The following is a 22,529-nucleotide window of genomic DNA, read 5'->3' as shown; positions in this document are numbered from 1 at the left end:
TCGAGAGACGTGCATCATGGAGAAGTTTTTACAGTTAACAAAAAAAAATGCGAGAGAGTATGTTGCGTACAGTATATTACATCCTCCCAACGTGCGTCCCGCAAAATGTCCACACTGGCGAATTAGAGCTAGTATGGATGTTTACTGGCAATTATTCTTTCTTCGTGAATGAAGCTTGTATGATGGTAAATGTACTCTCCATCACACATCATAAGGTGGCATGTACGTGTTATGCATCTCGCTTTTGGTAGACACTGCATTCTCCCAGAAAGCTGTTCCATTTCTTTCATGCAATCTTGCTTAAGCTCCTGCAGAACGTATGTAGGATGATTATCAGAATACACTGTTGAAGTTACAATGTTTAAAATTCTTCTGGGTGTTGTACCACGTCATAATACTGCGTTGAGGAAGGCCGTCGTGATCCGGTCGAAACATTGGTTTTAAGTTTATAATCAACATATTTTATACTACGATGCAGTACAACACAGAGAAGAATGTTCATCTTCATGACTTCGGCTGCGGAAGCCTACGTAGTTACGTTACTACTCCCGATCACCATGATGGTCAGAAAGAGACATGCAGATCATAATAAACATGTTGCATTTCAAAATGTGAAAAATTGATTGTGAAGATGACTTGTTATATATTGAATATAAATACGGTATTTTAATGTCTAAATGTGTGTTTGCATAAACGAAAGGTGCTGCAGCGTGCTCTATTTACTGTGGTTTATCTCAATTATATTCACCACTGTTGCAGGAGAGAGAGAGAGAGAGAGAGAGAGAGAGAGAGAGAGATATGGAGGGAGGGGGGATGACATTTACCATAGTTGTTAAATCTGTTAAATTACTCGACTGTCATGGGTACAGAATCGAAATCATATTCCTTCCGACGGGAGTTAGTTTTGGTTAAGTTGCGTAAGGCGAACATAAAGACCTTTTGTTAGATTCAAACTTGTGCTCTGAGTCTACTCGCCTCATCGCCGACACGATCCCAAAAAACTTAATCTTGCACCCTTCCTTCTTCACGGGAGGAGTGTAGCAACAATGGTTGCTTGTATTCCTCTGCTATGCCTTCTGTTAACAACTCCAGCTGTGTCGTTAACCCTTTCTGCGTCTCCGATTCCAAATGGCATCATTCCTGGCTTTTTTTAGCTTCCCAATGCTTCAGTGATGCCGTTTGGCATCGCTTCACGTAGTTCCAAGTTTGGCCAACAGATCACAGTGGCATTTGCTTTCATGACTCGCCGTTTGTTTGAAGTGCAGAACAGAGAAGTGTCGTGAGTTGTGCTACTGCATTTGTGAGTGATCAATAACTGTTGTGTTTAGTTTTATTCTGTGTATACTGAAATTCTTGGTTATGGAACCAACTTCACGTAGTTCCTCAAGGAGAAGGAAAGGAAATACTGTAAGTTTACAATACAGTTATGTATGTATTTTTTGAGTAATTATTATGTAATTTCTAATGATGCCATTTGGAATCATTATTTTATTCATTAACCAATAGCTTCAAAAGAACTATTGCAATGGATATGGCATATGTGCAACATATACAGTAAATATTCATCACAAAAAAATTTTCCCCAATTTTTTTCTAAATGTGACGCACTGAGGGTTAAGATCGAAGAACGACACGTTTCATCGTGTATTATGCAGATGCTAGACAGACTCAAGTGGTAAACGCTACAAGAAAGTTGTGTACCACAGAGAGGTTTACTGTTGCAAAATGGGAGTCTATTGCAGCCTCACAAAATGCCTGCAAACGAATATCGCACTAGGCTAATGTGGGGCCTCTCTATCAAATAACCGCCTATAATCATTTTGTTCGCATTGTGAAACAGTGCAGATCCTTCCGTCGCATTAAAGGCGCAATGAGCATTGTTTATTTGTGTTGCCTACAGTAATAAATTCTTACTAGATTCTGAAACACCTGACATCTATTTTATGAGGGCCACACTGTATCTCTGATCGTTACGATTGTGATAGCATTATTAGTAGGTGTTTGGACACTTTATCAGGTATTGTATGCCTTCAGGGATTAAAGGTTCCTTGTAGATATTACACCCAACGTAAAGATGATTACTGTACAGGTCCTGCTTTAGAAAAGGATGTCGGGTTGCTGGAACGTCCTACTAATGCATCATTCACTATGAGTAAGAGATCACCTACAAATTAGTATGTGACACTGTCAGCATGTACAAACCTAGAGACCTGCACACGTCGTGAGTATTGGACCATGCTTCTGGCAGACAGCAGACGTGTTGATACAGACATTCATTATCGGTGTTCTGGTATGGGGGGGGGGACCTTCATTCTCAGCACACACGTTGTTATCCCGCCGACTCCCTCAGTAGCTATCGGCAATGTCCGGCATATTTGGCGAGCTGTGCCATGCCAGTCACCAAGTGGTAACGGTAATGCCGTTCGCTGGTTGCTGTGGATGTTTATTTTATAAAATATACGTTAATGTATTGGCAAAACTGTAGCAAACAGCTCCAAAATTCCAAATAGCAGTGGTAGGTGGTCATATGTTGCAGAAAATTCCATTGGCCAGAATGATCTCATGTATATTGCGATAACGAAATTGGAATTATTTGGTCAACTCTTGTTATTTTGTCTGATGTCATTTTTTGGTTACAAAATATATTAACATAACTCAGATAAAGCCTGACATTTATTCATCACCCAATTGTCCCTAGAGACAAGGTTTGTAGCTGTAGTATATTTGTTGCACATCTTATTCCTTTTAATTCTGCCAGGCGTCAAGAGGACAACACCCAAACTACCTTTTCTCCGCCATTTTTGAGTCATACTATGGCATAGATGCTTGGGAGGACATGTGTGAACTTGTCCCTTTTGAGGTTTTCACATCATTTTTAACTCATACAATTAACGTAGAGCCATTGGGGAGGGGGGAGGAGGCAGAAGTGGGATGCGAGGAGAGGGGAGGTGATGGGATGGGTGTGACTTTGACATATATCAAATCGGTGATCTTGAATTATGACTTTAAATATTAAAAATCAGATAAATCAGTTTCCTGAAGATTTCAAAACTAAATTTTGTCTATGTATAAACAGCCTATATGTATGTATGTATGTATGTATGTATGTATGTCATCTCCTCCCAAGCTGCAGGATCAATTTCAGTCAAGTTTGGCACAGAAACACCAAACTTCACCAGTATCGGCACTATGATGTTTACAACCTCCTAGCTCCAACAGGAATGGAGATATGGGCAAAAAAAGTGTTATTCAGCTTCTGCTACATAGGGTGTCCTGCATGGAAGGTGTGTTGTGTGGAAATAATATCAGCTTGTGTTATCAACTCGCTGGGTAGTACAGCCTAGCCAACAGGGGCAAAACAAGATTTTCAAACACATGCTGTGAAGGCTATTGAGCACACAGATTTGTTGTTAAGTAGTAACAGACTGCTTTATCGATACAGATGAGCATACCTGGGGAATTGTTGAGATGGATAGACGAGGGGGTGGACAGACAGAGTTGGGTAGGAGCTTATAGAGAAAGAGAGGTAGCATGAGGGGATGAAGAAAGAGAATGAGATGGCAAGAGGGAAAGACAAAGAGAGAGAGAGAGAGAGAGAGAGAGATAGGAGGACAGAGAGAGTTGGGCAGGAGGGGTTGAGTAGGGAGAGGAGGAGGAAGTAGACATAGAGATAGAGGTGGGAGGAAGAGATGGACAGAAGGAGAGGGGTAGAAGAAGACAGGCAGAGGGGCAGGGGAGACAGAGACAGAGAGAGAGAGACAGAGAGAGAGAGACAGAGAGACAGAGAGAGACAGAGAGAGACAGTCAGAGAGAGAGAGAGAGAGAGAGAGAGAGAGAGAGAGAGAGAGAGAGAGAGAGAGAGAGACAGAGAGAGAGTCAGTCAGAGAGACAGACAGAGAGACAGACAGGGAGAGACAGAGAGACAGAGTGAGAGAGACAGAGAGACAGAGTGAGAGAGAGAGAGAGACAGAGAGAGAGAGAGAGAGAGAGAGAGAGAGAGAGAGAGAGAGAGAGAGACAGAGAGAGAGACAGACAGACAGGGAGAGACAGACAGACAGGGAGAGACAGACAGACAGGGAGAGACAGACAGACAGGGAGAGACAGACAGACAGGGAGAGACAGACAGACAGGGAGAGACAGACAGACAGGGAGAGACAGACAGACAGGGAGAGACAGACAGACAGGGAGAGACAGACAGACAGGGAGAGACAGACAGACAGGGAGAGACAGACAGACAGGGAGAGACAGACAGACAGGGAGAGACAGACAGACAGGGAGAAACAGACAGAGAGAGAGAGAGAGAGAGAGAGAGAGAGAGAGAGAGAGAGACTGAGAGACTGAGAGAGAGAGAGAGAGAGAGAGAGAGATCTGGGGAAGGAAGATATATAGATGTATACACAGAAGGACATGGGAGCGAAGCCACACGGAAAGGTTGGTACATTAATAGTGACTAGGACTACATTTGATACTGAACTCAGTGGCGGCTTGTGACTATACATTCGTATTAATAATTATCTCACTAACAGCTCGTTGTTTGGAGCAACGATATTTACAGTGTGCAGTAGCACATCAGCACATGATCACTATCCGCCCTTGTGATCAATCTGTAATGCTGCATGCCTGAGAGACTTTCCAGCAACATATTCTCAAGAAAAACCTACGAACACACATGGCCGTATTAGTTCGTCAACAAAAATTTCGTGAAGTAGTCTGTCACTCAGCGACATTTGCTGAACAGTTCTAGCGGATAAGTTATACTACTTTCGCACTTGGATCTAAGTAGATTATTCTAGGGAGATCCAACTGATGTCACAGTTTGGCAGATGTTACGAAGTCTTTAGAAGAAATGACTCAGATCAGTGGATAGCTGTAGTTGGGTTTACTTTCATATTGTTTTGACAACCGTAAGTCTATGCAGTGGACAAAAGTCAAAGTACTGTGACTTCTACAGAATTAAAAATAGCAAACCATCTTGAAAAAATTTAAGTACGGTGTTACGGTAAGGGATATAGTGTCCATGAACTGATAATTACGTTACTATTTACACTTTCCAAACACACTATAACCTGACATTACGAAGTTTCATCTGTCAGTTGTTCTAAATTTTTCAAGCTTTAACAGCTTGCTTGCTTTAATCGTTGTTTAAATTTCTATGCAGGCTTCCTTGTGGACTTCATATCCGTACCAGTAACTTCAGCCTTTACATCGGCTGCTGCTCTCAACATAGCTTCGTCTCAGCTGAAAGGTCTCCTGGGTATTGGAGGGAAATCTGATAGCTTTCTTGAGTCATGGATAAATGTCGTCAACAACATTGAGCAGACTCAGCTGTGGGACGTTGTACTCGGCGTATCAACCATAATCGTACTAGTCTTTCTACAGGTGAGAGATTTAAATTTGTATCTAATAATTTATTTTTTTAAATCTATTGACGTTGTACCGTAGATGTGTTGATAGTACTTTCTGCTACTTCCATACAAATATCTTGATAGCAAGAGTAGTGGATGTTTTGCTGAAAATCCGTTCAGCACGAAATTCGCGATCGCACTTCAAAAGGAAATTAAAAACATTCCTCCAATGCCACTCCTACAAATTATCTGATTCTCTGTATTCAAGAATTTATAATTCTTTCTAGCTGGATGGCAAGCAGCAATGTTTACTCTAAGGCTGAATGACGAGTAGCAGTGTACTGTAAACCATCCTCTGTTATTAAAGATTTAGGGTACTCTTATTTTTCAAAAATGAAAATGTATTCGTGTGAAACGTTTTGCTATCACTAGGAGCTGAAAAACACTTATTTAATACAACTGAGGAAGTAGCATCTTTTCTAAAAGAATAGCGTTTCGGTTAATTCACTAGGTTACTTTTAAATGGCATAAGCGCAAATAATATTGAGCAGTAGAGTACTAGTTTATTGTAGATATATTATACCAATGGATTTTCTCAGAGTAGCTTCTCTTTTGTTAGTTTATTCCTTGATTCTTTCCACAGCCGTGAAAGCTCCCTTTTTGGTGGGATTTACAAAACACGATGAATGAACGAACTACCGCCTGAAAAGGTTTTACCTGTACTGTGGTGACGGAATTGTGATTGCTGTTGGGGACAGTGATGTGGGTGTTATTTGTAGTCTATAGCAATTGTGTAAATCTATGGGGCAAAAAGGGTCCAAATACTTACTAATCTCTTAACTTGACTGCCGCTTCGAACATTGGCCAGAACTGTGGATAACCACAAAAATATTAACATTTTTTTCCTTTTTATAATGGCAACTTTTACTGTTACTTGTTGTGAATGTATGATGCTCTGAGCGGCAGCTAAATTATGAATGGTCATTGCATTCGTGTTCTGATACGGTGAAGACAGGAAACGACTAACTGCCGAAAATACTGTAATGCTTAGTCTGTTCAATGCCTGATAGCCTATAAGACATTAGTGCGATCACAGAACATTATCATCGATCAGTGAATAACATTAGTAGTAATGTGGGTCTAACAGTTACGTTATTTCAACCGTTTCTCCGTCGGATATTTCTGTAATGAGGTTATAAAATGCCTTCTTTGAAATACACAAAATGTATATTACATGTTATTTAAGTAATATGTATCACAGCTGCAGATTTCGTATAATAAATACACAATATTAGGACTGTTTTGACGCTACATTCAATACCACAGCCGATAGTTGCAAAATATTAAGCAAGTGAGCGACACGCATAATGAAAGACAGAAGGTCGAAATACTGGGTTCAGTCGTCCGAAGTTCTTCCGTTACGGAAGAACCAAAAACGGTTCCTCCTCACAATCATCGTCTGATCGCGGAAATGGAAGATACGGTATTGAGATAAGTGGCAGACATGAAATTGACTGAAGTCGCTCAACAGACGAAAGGCAACAGGATCTGGTGCGAGTTCTAAACGATTCTATACACAATTTGTGGAACAAATGGCTCGCTTGTAGCTGTAGATCAATGGAACAACGGAATATTCCAGTTAGTTGCAAATTATGCAGGTCGTTGCCATTTTGAAGGATGTTTCATCAGGCCAGGACCGCTTCGAGAGCATTTTTCCACACAAGCGACTTACCATTTAGCGCCACCCCCCTCCCCTCCATTTACTCTCGTACATTTTCAAACATATCAGCTTTCGCTACTAACTGTGATACACACTGTACACAAATCCTGCACTTGGGCGCCCCCCTCAACTTGGTGCACGAAGTAGGAGCTTGTGTCGATTGGGCCCAGCATCAGACATACGAGGTGCTTTCTGTAAGTAATGCTACACATTTTTCCTAGGCGAATTTTGGTTGAAAAAATGCGGAATTTGTTGTGAGACATGGTGGGACAAAAAATGGTTCAAATGGCTCTGAGCGCTATGGGACTCAACTGGTGTGGTCATCAGTCCCCTAGAACTTAGAACTACTTAAACCTAACTAACCTAAGGACATCACACACATCCATGCCCGAGGCAGGATTCGAACCTGCGACCTTAGCAGCAGTGCGGCTCCGGACTGGAGCGCCTAGAACCGCACTGCCACCGCGGCCGGCCATGGTGGGACATTCATGCTTAAACGCCTACAGTTACATGTTGTTCCGACAGGTGGCAAAGTTATATGCAACCTTCAAAACGGCGACTGTAACGGAGGAGCGTTCCAGGAAAAGAACTGTCATTGAGTTTATTTTGGCGGAAAACCAGAGCATCGCAGACTTTCATAGGCGCTCAGAGGATGTCTACGGAGACCTGACAGTGAACGAAAGCACGTTGAGTCGTTGGGCGAGACGCCTGTGATCATTGCAAGGTTGCACAAAACCTGTCCAATCTCCCGCGTGCCGGTCGGTCGCACACAATTGTGACTCATGGAACGTTGGAATGGGAGGACACTCTCATTCGAAGTGATCAATAGATAGCAATGAACCACCTCGCTGCCCAACTGGACGTCTCTGTTGGTAGTGCTGACACACTCGCTCACAGGTTGGGGTACGCAGAGGTGAGTGCCTGGTTTCTCGCCCCCTAACATAAGACCAAGAACAACTAAGGACCACGTGTGCAGAATTTTTTGCGTGTTACAGAGCTGGTCGTGACAACTGTCGAACAGTGTCATAGGTGATTAAACGTGAGTTTACGTCGAACCAGAAACGAAACGGCAGTCCGAACAAAAAGTTCAAAGCATCACCGTCGGCTGGTAGTCATGGTGACGGCCTTCTGGGACTATGAGGGGGTTATTCTGTTCGATGTCCTCCCTCATGATGCAACGATCAAATCTGAAATGTACTGTGCTACTTTCAGGAGCTTGAAGAAACTACTTCAGCGTGTTCGTCGCCACGAAAATTCAAACGAACTTCTCCGTGACAACAAAGGAATCACACAAGTCTGCATTCCTGAAGGGAGCTCACAAAACTTCGTTTGGCTGTTCTTCCTCATCCGCCCGATAGCCTGGATCTCTTACCTTCAGGCTTCCATGTGTCTAGCCCAATAAAGCATGCACGCCGCAGAAACTGGTACGTGGACGATGGGAGGTTATTGATGCAACAAGAGGTTGCCTCCGACGTCGACTATTAGAGTGGCACAATGCACGCATACAGGCCCTCCCAGTAAGGCGTCGAAAGGGCGTCGCTTTGAACGTACATTATGTTGCAAAATGTCGTTTTGTGGCCAGAGGGTGGGGAGTAATGTGGTGTATTGGAAAACCGAAAAAAACCAACCTGCTTTCAAAAACAAAAGAAAGTATGTTGCATTACGTATGGAGCCCCACTCGTAAGTATAGGCCTATTTCGCTGATACTATATGTTGTAGAATTCTGAAACATGGTTTATGACCTTTTTTGGTAAACGAAAGTATTCTCAGTGGGCATCAATGAATTTCGCAAGCAGGGATCTTACGAAATTTAGATCGCTGTGTTCGACCATGAGATTGAGAGAACCACAGGTAACTGCACCCAGACTGATGCCGTCTTCTTGGAGTTCTGTAAGGCATTTGGTATTCGATACAGTTCCGCACACTGTCGAACAGAATATGAGCTTACGGAATACCGAATCAGCTTCGTGACTGAATTCAGGGCTTCTAATAGATACAACAAAAAATTCCGGAACGTTCGTAATTTCGCGCCAGTGGTGTGTTGGAGCGAAGTGCGGTTGGAATCCCTGGACACACCTGTGATTAATGCGTAATTGCCGTAAGTTTCATTGTTGTATGCCTGTTAGTTATTGTTTAGTTTTGTATTGAGTAGAAAATTTTGTGTCGCACAGTTCGCGAATTTCGAGATGGCAGAGTTAGAGGAGTAACGCGTCTGCATTAAATTTTCCGTGAAAGTCAAGAAAACCTTTAGAGAGAGACACACAAATGATGCAGGAAGCCTAAGGTGATGAGTGATTAAGCTCTATTTGGTGTTACGAATGGTTCACACGGTTTAAAAATGGCCGGAAGGAAGTTAAAGATGACTCCCTTCGACGTCTACCGTGCGTGCGAAACGAAGACTGTCGGAGAGGTTGCACAGGAATGTAACATTTCAGTTGGATCATGTCATTAAAATCCTGACACAGCGTTTTGGAATGCATCGCGTTGCCGCCAGTATCGTCCCACGGCTCACGAATCAAGTCCAGAAAGATCTCCGCTTCGCAGTCTGTGAAGAGCTTTTGTATCACCCAAATGAGAACAAGATGTTCCTTAGGAGAAACGTAACTGATGATGAGACGTGGGTCTTTCGTTGTGATGTTGAGACCAAGGCTCAATGTTCACAATGGGTCGGGAAAGGTTATCCAAGCCCAAAAAAAGCTCGTCAGGACAGGTCAAATGTCTAACCAGTGTTGATAGTTTTCTTTCGCTTCGATGGATTAGTTCTTCACGAATTCGTGCCACAGGGACAAACTATTAATCGATGGTACTACACTCCTGGAAATTGAAATAAGAACACCATGAATTCATTGTCCCAGGAAGGGGAAACTTTATTGACACATTCCTGGGGTCAGATACATCACATGATCACACTGACAGAACCACAGGCACATAGACACAGGCAACAGAGCATGCACAATGTCGGCACTAGTACAGTGTATTTCCACCTTTCGCAGCAATGCAGGCTGCTATTCTCCCATGGAGACGATCGTAGAGATGCTGGATGTAGTCCTGTGGAACGGCTTGCCATGCCATTTCCACCTGGCGCCTCAGTTGGACGAGCGTTCGTGCTGGACGTGCAGACCGCGTGAGACGACGCTTCATCCTGTCCCAAACATGCTCAATGGGGGACAGATCCGGAGATCTTGCTGGCCAGGGTAGTTGACTTACACCTTCTAGAGCACGTTGGGTACACGGGATACATGCGGACGTGCATTGTCCTGTTGGAACAGCAAGTTCCCTTGCCGGTCTAGGAATGGTAGAACGATGGGTTCGATGACGGTTTGGATGTACCGTGCACTATTCAGTGTCCCCTCGACGATCACCAGAGGTGTACGGCCAGTGTAGGAGATCGCTCCCCACACCATGATGCCGGGTGTTGGCCCTGTGTGCCTCGGTCGTATGCAGTCCTGATTGTGGCGCTCACCTGCACGGCGCCAAACACGCATACGACCATCATTGGCACCAAGGCAGAAGCGACTCTCATCGCTCAAGACGACACGTCTCCATTCGTCCCTCCATTCACGCCTGTCGCGACACCACTGGAGGCGGGCTGCACGATGTTGGGGCGTGAGCGGAAGACGGCCTAACGGTGTGCGGGACCGTAGCCCAGCTTCATGGAGACGGTTGCGAATGGTCCTCGCCGATACCCCAGGAGCAACAGTGTCCCTAATTTGCTGGGAAGTGGCGGTGCGGTCCCCTACGGCACTGCGTAGGATCCTACGGTCTTAGCGTGCATCAGTGCGTCGCTGCGGTCCGGTCCCAGGTCGACGGGCACGTGCACCTTCCGCCGACCACTGGTGACAACATCGATGTAATGTGGAGACCTCACGCCCCACGTGTTGAGCAATTCGGCGGTGCGTCCACCCGGCCTCCCGCATGCCCACTATACGCCCTCGCTCAAAGTCCGTCAACTGCACATACGGTTCACGTCCACGCTGCCGCGGCATGCTACCAGTGTTAAAGACTGCGATGGAGCTCCGTATGCCATGGCAAACTGGCTGACACTGACGGCAGCGGTGCACAAATGCTGCGCAGCTAGCGCCATTCGACGGCCAACACCGCGGTTCCTGGTGTGTCCGCTGTGCCGTGCGTGTGATCATTGCTTGTACAGCCCTCTCGCACTGTCCGGAGCAAGTATGGTGGGTCTGACACACCGGTGTCAATGTGTTCTTTTTTTCCATTTCCAGGAGTGTATGTCGCGACGCGTGCGAGAAAATGTGAGAGCAGCTTGAAATGTGGCGACACAATTCATGGCTCTTGCATCACAATAGCGCAGCCACACATTCATCGCTGTTGATGTTTGACTGTTGCACAAAAAACGAGATCTCTGTGCTGTCTCATCCTCCGTACTCTCCAGATCTGAACTTTTTTGTTTGTTTCCGAAGTTAAAAATCCCGTTGAAAGGACGAAGCTTTGCAACGATAGACGAAATGAAAGGAAATTCGCTGACGGTGCTTAGCGCGATCCAGGAAGAGGCGCACCAACACTGTATCCGGAAATGGAAACGGCGTTGGGAGTATTTCGAGGATCATGGATAATAAGTAGAAATAAAGCGTAGAAAAATTTTGTGGGCCAAGTTCTGCATTTTTTGGAACAAACCTCGTATTTTGTACTTAACGCAATGAAATAATCAGATGGAAAAGTAACTTCGGGAGTACCGGAAGGGAGTTTTAGACGGCTTATGTATTTAAATGATCTGGTGGTTAATGTCGAGAGCTCGATGAGGCTACTTGTGGGTGATGGGTGTATGTATTCGAAAGTTCCAGCTCCAGACAATTGCCACGAAACGTAGGAACACCTGTAGAGAATTTACGCTTGATGCAGGGATGTCAGTTCACACAAACCTAAATAAGTGCAACGTATTACGCAGAAACAGACTAAAAGACCTATTATTATTTGGTTGCGTTATTTGATTGAACACGGAAACGACCCTATAATATCTGTGAGTAGCCATCTGGGGAGACTTGAAGTGTAATAATAATATATTTGCAAAGGAAATTAAGAAGTCTGCTTTCCAAAAGTTACTGCAGTTCTGGAAACTGTTTTAATCACAAGTTGGCCTCTCCTATGAGTGATCTGACTTAGTCACGATTTCTGAGTGGAGCTTCATTCATGATTAAGAAAAAAAATAAAATTTCGAATTTTTACCTTTTTCTCAAGTTTCTCAGAAACTAAACGTTTAATCGAAAAGTTTGAAGCTATCAAAAATGTAGAACATTAAATTCTGCATCTATTGAGTACCAAAACTTTGGTATTTGATTAAATTTTCCTATAGAAAAGCTACTCTTTTCGAAAAACTCTCGTTTTGTCGCTATGAAACGTGCATCATCTCAAAATTGGCCGATTTGACGCCAAGTACTATGGGAGAATAGGTGCAGAGCAGCAGACTGTGAAATTCCAAAGAAGAAATAGTCTTAGATCTAAGACGTATAACATCTATAAGCAAACTACACGACAAGATCTTCCCCCACCAACAGTCAAACGATTGAACCTTCCTGGCAGGTTAAAACTGTGTGCCCGACCGAGACTCGAACTCGGGACCTTTGCCTTTCGCGGGCAAGTGCTCCACCATCTGAGCTACCGAAGCACGACTCACGCCCGGTACTCACAGCTATACTTCTGCCAGTATCTCGTCTCCTACCTTCCAAACTTTACAGGAGAGCTTCTATTCAATACCTCTTCATTAGTTATGTGATCTACCCATCTAATCTTCAGTATTCTTCTGCAGCACCAAATTTCGAAAGCTTCTATTCTCTTCTTGTCCAAACTATTTATCGTCCATGTTTCACTTCCATACATGGCTACACCCCATACAAATACTTTCGGAAACGACTCCCTGACACTAAAATCTATACTCGATGTTAACAAATTTCTCTTCTTCAGAAACGCTTTCCTCGCCATTGCCAGTCTACATTTTATATCTTCTCTACTTCGACCATCATCATTTATTTTGCTCCCCAAATAGCAACTCCTTTACTACTTTAAGTGTCTCATTTCCTAATCTAATTCCCTCAGCATCACCCGACTTTATTCGACATTCCATTATCCTCGTTTTGCTTTTGTTGATGTTGATCTTATATCCTCCTTTCAAGACACTGTTCATTCCGTTCAACTGCTCTTCCAAGTCCTTTGCTGTCTCTGATAGAATTACAACGTCATCGGCGAACATCAAAGTTTTTACTTCTTCTCCATGGATTTTAATACCTACTCAAAATTTTTCTTTTGTTTCCTTTACTGCTTGCTCAATATACAGATTGAATAACATCGGGGATAGGCTACAAACCTGTCTCACTCCCTTCCCAACCACTGCTTCCCTTTCATGTCCCTCGACTCATATAACTGCAATCTGGTTTCCGTACAAATTGTAAATAGCTTTTCGCTCCCTATATTTTACCCCTGCCACCTTCAGAACTTGAAAGAGAGTATTCCACTCAACGTTGTCAAAAGCTTTCTCTGTCTACAAATGCTGGAAACGTAGGTTTGTCTTTCCTTAATCTGACTTCTAACATAAGTCCTAGGGACAGTATTGCCTCACGTGTTGTTCCGATATTTCTACGGAATCCAAACTGATCTTCCCCGAGGTCTGCATCTACTAGTTTTTCCATTCGTCTGTAAAGAATTCGCGTTAGTATTTTGCAGCCGTGACTTGTTAAACTGATTGTTCGGTAATTTTCACAACTGTAAACATCTGCTTTATTTGAGATTGGGATTATTAGATTCTTCTAGAAGTCTGAGGGTATTTCCCCTGTCTCATACATCTTGCTCGCCAGATGGTAGAGTTTTGTCAGGACTGGCCCTCCCAAGGCCTTCAGTAGTTCTAATGGAATGTTGTCTACCCCCGGGGCCTTGTTTCGACTCAGGTCTTTCAGTGCTCTGTCAAACTCTTCACGCAGTATGGTATCTCCCATTTCATCTTAATGTACATCCTCTTCCATTTCCATAATATTGTTCTCAAGTACATCGCCCTTGTATAAACCTGCTGTACGTAAAGTGTTTTTAAATGCCCGTGGGGATTGGGATTTGCCCCAGCTAAGAGTTTTAACATGAGCCTTTCAGCAGGATTTGCGCACACCGTTAACGTGGTACGCTCTTTTTGAAGTTTCCTTCGTGAAACCTTTTTTTTTCTTTCTCCATTATAAAAGTTTAAGCCTATTTCGTCGACATTATAGAGTTGTTCGGCCGTAAGGCCTAGTTCGTCGATTTTGGCGTTTAAATTTCGAATGAATTGAGAAACTTCAATCTCGCCAATCTCCGCTCATCTGCAAGAAACGAGTGATATGCCGCTTCTTAAAGTTTTCAAACTAGCAATTTGCTGGCAGAAAATCATCTTTGCTGGTCATTTCACGATAAAAAAAAGCTGCGCTTTCTGTTTTAAAATATCTCAGGAAATAGTGACGTGCTTCCTTCTGTGTTGTTTAAACCAAATGTTGAGAGCTTCCTCAACTGGAGGGTTTTTGCTTATGCCGAAGAGTTTTTGTCTTAGACTCATCTTCTACGGCTTTTATAAATTATTCTGTTTTACCCCTATTTTTTACTATGTCGTAAGTCGGTAGCTCGCCCGATATCAAAAGTATTAGAAATGGAAGTTGAGAGATTCACCACGGTTGTATGTTTTAATAATTTACTATTTATCAGTAAGAGCTACAGTATTATGCTTACGTTTATCGTTTCCACTTGCGCTCGCCATCAAACAACACTTTTCAGTACAAAAATTAAAACAGAACAGTTAATCCATGTAGCAGAATTAAGATTCACTAATAACATGAAAGGAGCAGTCTCAGTAACACATTAATTATACTGGCGTGAGACACGGGGCAGACATGAGGCGACACCTGTCGCCACAAATGTGTGCCTCGCTGTCTGGAGCAAGCGCAGTGCCTACTGTCAGATATCGGATTATCGTGAGTCTGCTGTACTCGATTGCACAGCGTGTCCCCTTTGAAGGAGGCCCCACAAACACGTGTAACAGTTCCGCTGAAACTGTGTAATTTGAGACGTTTGATTTGGTAACATTGCACTCTGCAACGCCGTTTGACGCAACAGTGCGTTTGCGCACATTGCTGTGGGTGGTGCTCAGTGTTTAGGTGGTGCCCAGTGTTTAGTGACAATGTATCGCTATTCTGCGAAGAGCATATGTTTATTGTGAAACAGTACTGGATTACTGGTTCCATTTAGACATGACAACGAATGTTTGCTGAAAGGTTTGGTGACCAGCATAGACCGTCTAAATACAAAAGTTAGTGAACAAGATGGAGAGCAGTGGAACGTTGTTGAATATTCACGGCGGGGAACGGCCGCCATTATCGGAACAAAAAGTGACTGACGTGAAACAATGATTGTTGGCCTCTTCTACAAAGTCTGTTCGATCTCTTATTTCAGGAATGTTGAATGTCATGGAGCATATGTCACAGAGCTGCGAAGAAAGCTGGCGTGTGTCCGTACAGGTTAACAGTAACTGAACGTAATGACAAGGAAAAACACATTACCTTTTGCCGTTGGTTTCAGCAATTTATTTCTCAGAGGTCAGGGATATTGCAACACACATGGCGCAGTGATGAGGCAGGGTTCCACCTCTCTGGTTATTGTAAAAACGTAAATGTCGTGTGACAGGGACCTCCCATCAGGTCGACTGTTCACCAGGTGAAACTCTTTTGATTTGACGTCACTTCGGCAACTTGCGCGTCGATGGGATGAAATGATGGTGATTAGGACAACACAACACCCAGTTTCTGAGCGGAGAAAATCTCCAGCCCAGCCGGGAATTGAACCCGGGCCCTTAGGATTGACATTTTGTTCGATATTGTTCATTGCATTTGTTTGGGGTGGACGTCCCATGACACCCGTTCACGTTCACCGTTAATTCTTCCACTCTGTTTTTTTATTACAGAGGGCAGCTAACCCTCTGACTGAACACGCTGAGCTACCGTGCCGATGTCACTTAGCTATCAGGGGCAGACTCTGGTTTTTGTGAACCATCGGAATACACATTTGTGGAGTAATGAAAATCCACATCCACTGGTCGAGCAACCTCTGTATTCATAAAAGATTTGCGTTTGCTGTGCAATATCATAGCATTGCATTATCGGACCAGTTATTTTCGAGTCCACTTTGACAAGTGCAGTTTCCATCAAAATATTTCGAGAATTTGTGAACCAGTTGGATAGTGAAGAACTTTCCCTCATCTGGTACCAATGAGATGGCACTGCATGCCACACATCTCGAGTGACCATGGTTCAGGTCAAATGATTTTTTTCCCCTGGCGGAGTGATTTCAAAAGGACTGTGGTCTCCCAAGATCACTTTATTTAACACCAACTGACTTTTTCCTCTGGATGGCCTAAAAGGCAAGGTCTACAGGAACAAATCATAGAACTTGGAAGATTTATGACGGAACGTTATCTGTGAAATCCTGGCAGTAGCACCCGATGTTCTGGCAGCAACATTTGAGAATCTGCAGTGTTATCTTCAACTGTGTTTACAAGTCGAGGGCAGTCACTTCCAGCACCATTTGTGATTCACCTTTATTTCCCCATGAACAAGGTACATGTTCATTTGATTTCATTTCCTGATTTATATGCAGATCCTTTGAGTGTAAATAAGCAAATTTGTGTGGGGCCACTTTTGAGTGCTACACCCTGTACTATAGACCTCTTGGCTTCTGCTCCATGTGAAACAAAGTCCAATGAGATCCTAGCAAATGCAGAAGAATACATGAAGTGATGCTTACATCAGGTTTATTCTTACGATGAAGACAGTATTATATAATTGTACCTACTGCTGTTGACATCACTGCAATGCAGCAGGTTTGACTGTGGAGAGGGTAATGCATGAAATGGTCACATACAAAGGCACCAAAGTTTGTGTACAGACACTCATGGATAACACAGGAACTGACACTGAGGAAAACAAAGGAAAATCCTCAACCCTGTTTTCAAATGTTCCTTTACAAAGGTAAGCCCAGGGAGATTGCCCTAATTTGATTCTCACACCCCTATAAAATGAGTGAGGGATATTTTAAAATCAGTGATGTTGAGATATAGCTGATATCTGAACTGGCAGGAAGCTAGGATCTAGGACTAGTAAGGTACTGCATAAAATGAAATATAGTGTAAAAGAAAATTATTTATTAATTTAACACACAGTCCACTATCTAGTTTACAAAATCTTACTTAAATCAATACTCGATGTTAACAAATTTCTCTTCTTCAGAAACGCTTTCCTTGCCATTGCCAGTCTACATTGTATATCCTCTCTACTTTGACCGTCATCAGTTATTTTGCTCCCCAAATAGCAAAACTCCTTTACTACTTTAAGTGCCTCATTTCCTAATCTAATTCCCTCAGCATCACCCGACTTAATTCGACTACATTCCATTATCCTTGTTTTGCTTTTGTTGATGTTCATCTTATATCCTCCTTTCAAAACACTGTCCATTCCGTTCAACTGCTCTTCCAAGTCCTTTGTTGTGTCTGATAGAATTACAATGTGATCGGTGAACCTCACAGTTTTTATTTCTTCTCCATGAATTTTAATACCTACTCCAAATTTTTCTTTTGTTTCCTTTACTGCTTGCTCAATATACAGATTTAATAACATCGGGGAGAGGCTACAACCCTGTTTCACTCCCTTCCCAACCATTGCTTCCCTTTCATGCCCCTCGACTCTTATTACTGCCATCTGGTTTCTGTACAAACCTGTATTTTACCCCTGCCACCTTCAGAATTTGGAAGAGAGTATTCCAGTTAACATTGTCAAAAGCTTTCTCTAAGTCTACAAATGCTGGAAATGTAGGTTTGCCTTTTCTTAATCTTTCTTCTAAGATAAGTTGTAAGGTTAGTATCGCCTCACATGTTCCAACATTTCTACGGAATCCAAACTGATCTTCCCCGAGTTTCTGTAATACACATCAGCAAATCGCAGGCACTGGAAATAATCTATGCAACTGTGACACAGAATGGACTGTAGCACCAATAAATACCAAAACACAAGTGAAATAGTTAATAGTATAAATTTACACACAAAGACACAAAGCAGTCAATATACACAGTAGAAAATTTAAAGATATTGGTCATTCCTTTCAACTTTTAACAACAATTTCTGTAATATGTATTAGCAGGTGCCTGAAACTTGAAATAATATACATGCGTGTAAAGCAGACAGGGCAGGCTGTAACATCAATAATTACCCAGCCCCATAGGTAGAATTTCTAGTAACACAAAAATATGCATGAACAGCTGTAACTCTTACAGTTAATAAGAGTTAAATAATTATTTAACAAGTTTTATTTAGACACTGCCATCTAAAGGTATCAACCAAACAAAGCCAGTAGAATGATCATAATCAGTATTGTCTCAAATGACAAACACCACTCACAAGTGACTGCACATTGGGGAGCATTGTCTCATGAATCATGATTAACATTCAATGCCCAAAAGATATAGTGCTTACCATAATTCCTGTATCAGACCAAAGTGAACGGTGCACAATGTAAATGACCACATCTACATCTACATGACTACTCTGCAATTCACATTTAAGTGCTTGACAGAGGGTTCATCGAACCACAATCATACTATCTCTCTACTATTCCACTCCCGAACAGCGAGCGGGAAAAACGAACACCTAAACCTTTCTGTTCGAGCTCTGATTTCTCTTATTTTATTTTGATGATCATTCCTACCTATGTAGGTTGGGCTCAACAAAATATTTTCGCATTCGGAAGAGAAAGTTGGTGACTGAAATTTCGTAAAAAGGTCTCGCCGCGACGAAAAACGTCTATGCTGTAATGACTTCCATCCCAACTCGTGTATCATATCTGCCACACTCTCCCCCCTATAACGTGATAAAACAAAACGAGCTGCCCTTTTTTGCACCCTTTCGATATCCTCCGTCAATCCCACCTGGTAAGGATCCCACACCGCGCAGCAATATTCTAACAGAGGACGAACGAGTGTAGTGTAAGCTGTCTCTTTAGTGGACTTGTTGCATCTTCTAAGAGTCCTGCCAATGAAACGCAACCTTTGGCTCGCCTTCCCGACAATATTATCTATGTGGTCCTTCCAACTGAAGTTGTTCGTAATTTTAACACCCAGGTACTTAGTTGAATTGACAGCCTTGAGAATTGTACTATTTATCGAGTAATCGAATTCCAACGGATTTCTTTTGGAACTCATGTGGATCATCTCACACTTTTCGTTATTTAGCGTCAACTGCCACCTGACACACCATACAGCAATCTTTTCTAAATCGCTTTGCAACTGATACTGGTCTTCGGATGACCTTACTAGACGGTAAATTACAGCATCATCTGCGAACAGTCTAAGAGAACTGCTCAGATTGTCATCCAGGTCATTTATATAGATCAGGAACAGTAGAGGTCCCAGGACGCCTCCCTGGGGAACACCTGATATCACTTCAGTTTTACTCGATGATTTGCCGTCTATTACTACGAACTGCGACCATCCTGACAGGAAATCACGAATCCAGTCGCACAACTGAGACGATACCCCATAGCTCCGCAGCTTGATTAGAAGTTGCTTGTGAGGAACGGTGTCAAAAGCTTTCCGGAAATTTAGAAATACGGAATCAAATTGAGATCCCCTGTCGATAGCGGCCATTACTTCGTGCGAATAAAGAGCTAGCTGCGTTGCACAAGAGCAATGTTTTCTGAAGCCATGCTGATTACGTGACAATAGATCGTTCCCTTCGAGGTGATTCATAATGTTTGAATACAGTATATGCTCCAAAACCCTACTGTAAACCGACGTCAATGATATAGGTCTGTAGTTAAATGGATTACTCCTACTACCCTTCTTGAACACTGGTGCGACGTACGCAATTTTCCAATCTGTAGGTACAGATCTATTGGCGAGGGAGCGGTTGTATATGAGTGCTGAGTAGGGAGCTATAGTATCAGCGTAATCTGAAAGGAACCTAATCGGTACACAATCTGGACCTGAAGACTTGCCCGTATCAAGCGATTTGAGTTGCTTCGCAACCCCCAAAGTATCTACTTCTAAGAAACTCATGCTAGCAGATGTTCGTGTTTCAAATTCTGGAATATTCCATTCATCTTCCCTGGTGAAGGGATTTCGGAAAACTGCATTCAATAACTCCGCTTTAGCGGCACAGTCGTCGATAACAGTACCATCGGCACTGCGCAGCGAAGGTATTGACTGCGTCTTGCCGCTTGTGTACTTTACATACGACCAGAATTTCTTCGGTTTTTCTACCAAATTTCGAGACAATGTTTCGTTGTGGAACCTATTAAAGGCATCTCGCATCGAAGTCTGTGCCAAATTTTGCGCGTCTGTAAATTTTAGCCCATCTTCGGGATTTCGCGTTCTTCTGAGCTTCGCATGCTTTTTTCCGTTGCCTCTGCAACAGCGTTCGGACCTTTTTTGTGTACCACGGGGGATCCGTTCCATCTCTTACCAATTTATGACGTATGAATATCTCAATTTCTGTTGCTACTATATCTTTGAATTTGAGCCACATCTCGTCTACATTCGCATAGTCAGTTCGGAAGGAATGGAAATTGTCTTTTAGGAAGGCTTCTAGTGACACTTTATCCGCTTTTTTAAATAAATTTATTTTGCGTTTGTTTCTGATGGATTTGGAAGAAATGGTATTGAGCCTAGCTACAACAATCTTGTGATCACTAATCCCTGTATCAGTCATGATTCTCTCTATCAGCTCTGGATGGTTTGTGGCTAAGAGGTCAAGTGTGTTTTCGCAACCATTTACAATTCGCTTGGGTTCGTGGACTAACTGCTCGAAATAATTTTCGGAGAAAGCATTTAGGACAATCTCGGAAGACGTTTTCTGCCTACCAACGGTTTTGAACAAGTATTTTTGCCAACATACCGAGGGTAGGTTGAAGTCCCCACCAACTATAACCGTATGAATGGGGTATTTATTTGTTACGAGACTCAAACTTTCTCTGAACTATTCCGCAACTGTATCATCGGAGTCTGGGGGTCGGTAGAAGGAGCCAATTATTAACTTAATTCGGCTGTTAAGTATAACCTCCACCCATACCAATTCGCACGGAGTATCTACATCGACTTCACTACAAGATAAACCACTACTGACAGACACAAACACTCCACCACCAATTCTGCCTAATCTATCTTTCCTGAACACCGTGTGAGACTTCGTAAAAATTTCTGCAGAACTTATTTCAGGCTTTAGCCAGCTTTCTGTACCTATAACGATATCAGCTTCTGTGCTTTCTATTAGCGCTTGAAGCTCAGGGACTTTTCCAGCGCAACTACAACAATTTACAACTATAATTCCGACTGTTCCTTCATCCAAGCACGTCCTGTAATTGCCAAGCACCCTTTGACATTGCAGCCCATCCCGCACTTTCCCGAGGCCTTCTAACCTAAAAAACCGCCCAGTCCACGCCACACAGCATCCGCTACCCTTGTAGCCGCCAGCTGAGTGTAGTGAACTCCTGACCTATTCAGCGAAACCCGAAACCCCATCACCCTATGGCGCAAGTCTAGGAATCTGCAGCCAATACGGTCGCAAAACCGTCTGAGCCTCTGATTCAGACCCTCCACCCGGCTCTGCACCATAGGTCCGCAGTCGGTTCTGTCAACGATGCTGCAGATGGTGAGCTCTGCCTTCATCTCGTAAGCAAGACCAGCAGCCTTCACCAAATCAGATAGCCGCTGGAATCCAGAGAGAATTTCCTCAGATCCAAAGCGACACACATCATTAGTGCCAACACGTGCCACCACCTGCAGCTGGCTGCACCCTGTGCTCTTCATGGCATCCTGAAGGACCCTTTCCACATCAGGAATGACTCCTCCCGGAATGCACACGGAGTGCACACTGGATTTCTTCCCCTCCTTAGCCGCCGTACCCCTAAGGGGCCCCATTACGCGCCTAACATTGGAGGTCCCAACTACCAGTAAGCCCACCCTCTGCGATTGCCCAGTCCTTGAAGGCTGAGAATGATCCTCTGAAACAGGGCAGGGAGCTGCATCTGGCTCAGCCAGAGAGAGTGCCTGAAACTGGTTTGTCAGACGCACCGGGTAGGCTTTCTGATCAGCCTCCGGGGATGCCTTTCGCTGCCTGCCACGCCTAGCTGAAATGAACAAAGCTGTAGTACCTGATGGAATTCCTATCAGATTCTTCACTGAATTTGTGGTTGAGTTAGCTTTTTTTAACCATAATTTACATTCCAACAACCTTGAACTCGGCTTCTTGTACAGTTTTAAAATATATCTGAGCTCAAATGTGGTGACCCCTTACATTCCAGCAAGTGTTGGTTCCCAAAAAATTTATCATATGAGATTGAGCTTGCACTTTCTCACATGACATCCTGGAATCAGTACTTCATGATGCCTGAAAAGCATCTGTCTCAGTATCACATCTACATTTGTTGTCAAAAGTATGATCATATGGAATAGTAAA

At 43.2% G+C, this 22,529-nt stretch overlaps 1 protein-coding gene across 3 annotated transcripts in view; it reads left to right on the top strand.

The window, feature by feature from the left end:
• The window catches only part of LOC126334991 (sodium-independent sulfate anion transporter-like), a 206,127-nt gene that overhangs the window by 143,806 nt on the left and 39,792 nt on the right, over window positions 1-22,529 (top strand). For all 3 annotated transcript variants that reach the window (XM_049997806.1, XM_049997805.1, XM_049997807.1), the window contains one exon: window positions 5,159-5,379. In XM_049997806.1, coding sequence (XP_049853763.1) covers window positions 5,159-5,379 — 221 coding nt within the window. The remainder of the gene's footprint in view (window positions 1-5,158; window positions 5,380-22,529) is intronic.

Source organism: Schistocerca gregaria, chromosome 2 (assembly GCF_023897955.1).
Source record: "Schistocerca gregaria isolate iqSchGreg1 chromosome 2, iqSchGreg1.2, whole genome shotgun sequence".
Lineage (NCBI taxonomy): Eukaryota > Metazoa > Arthropoda > Insecta > Orthoptera > Acrididae > Schistocerca > Schistocerca gregaria.
Note: the sequence above shows the minus strand (reverse complement) of the source record. Positions and strands in the feature narration are given on the sequence as shown.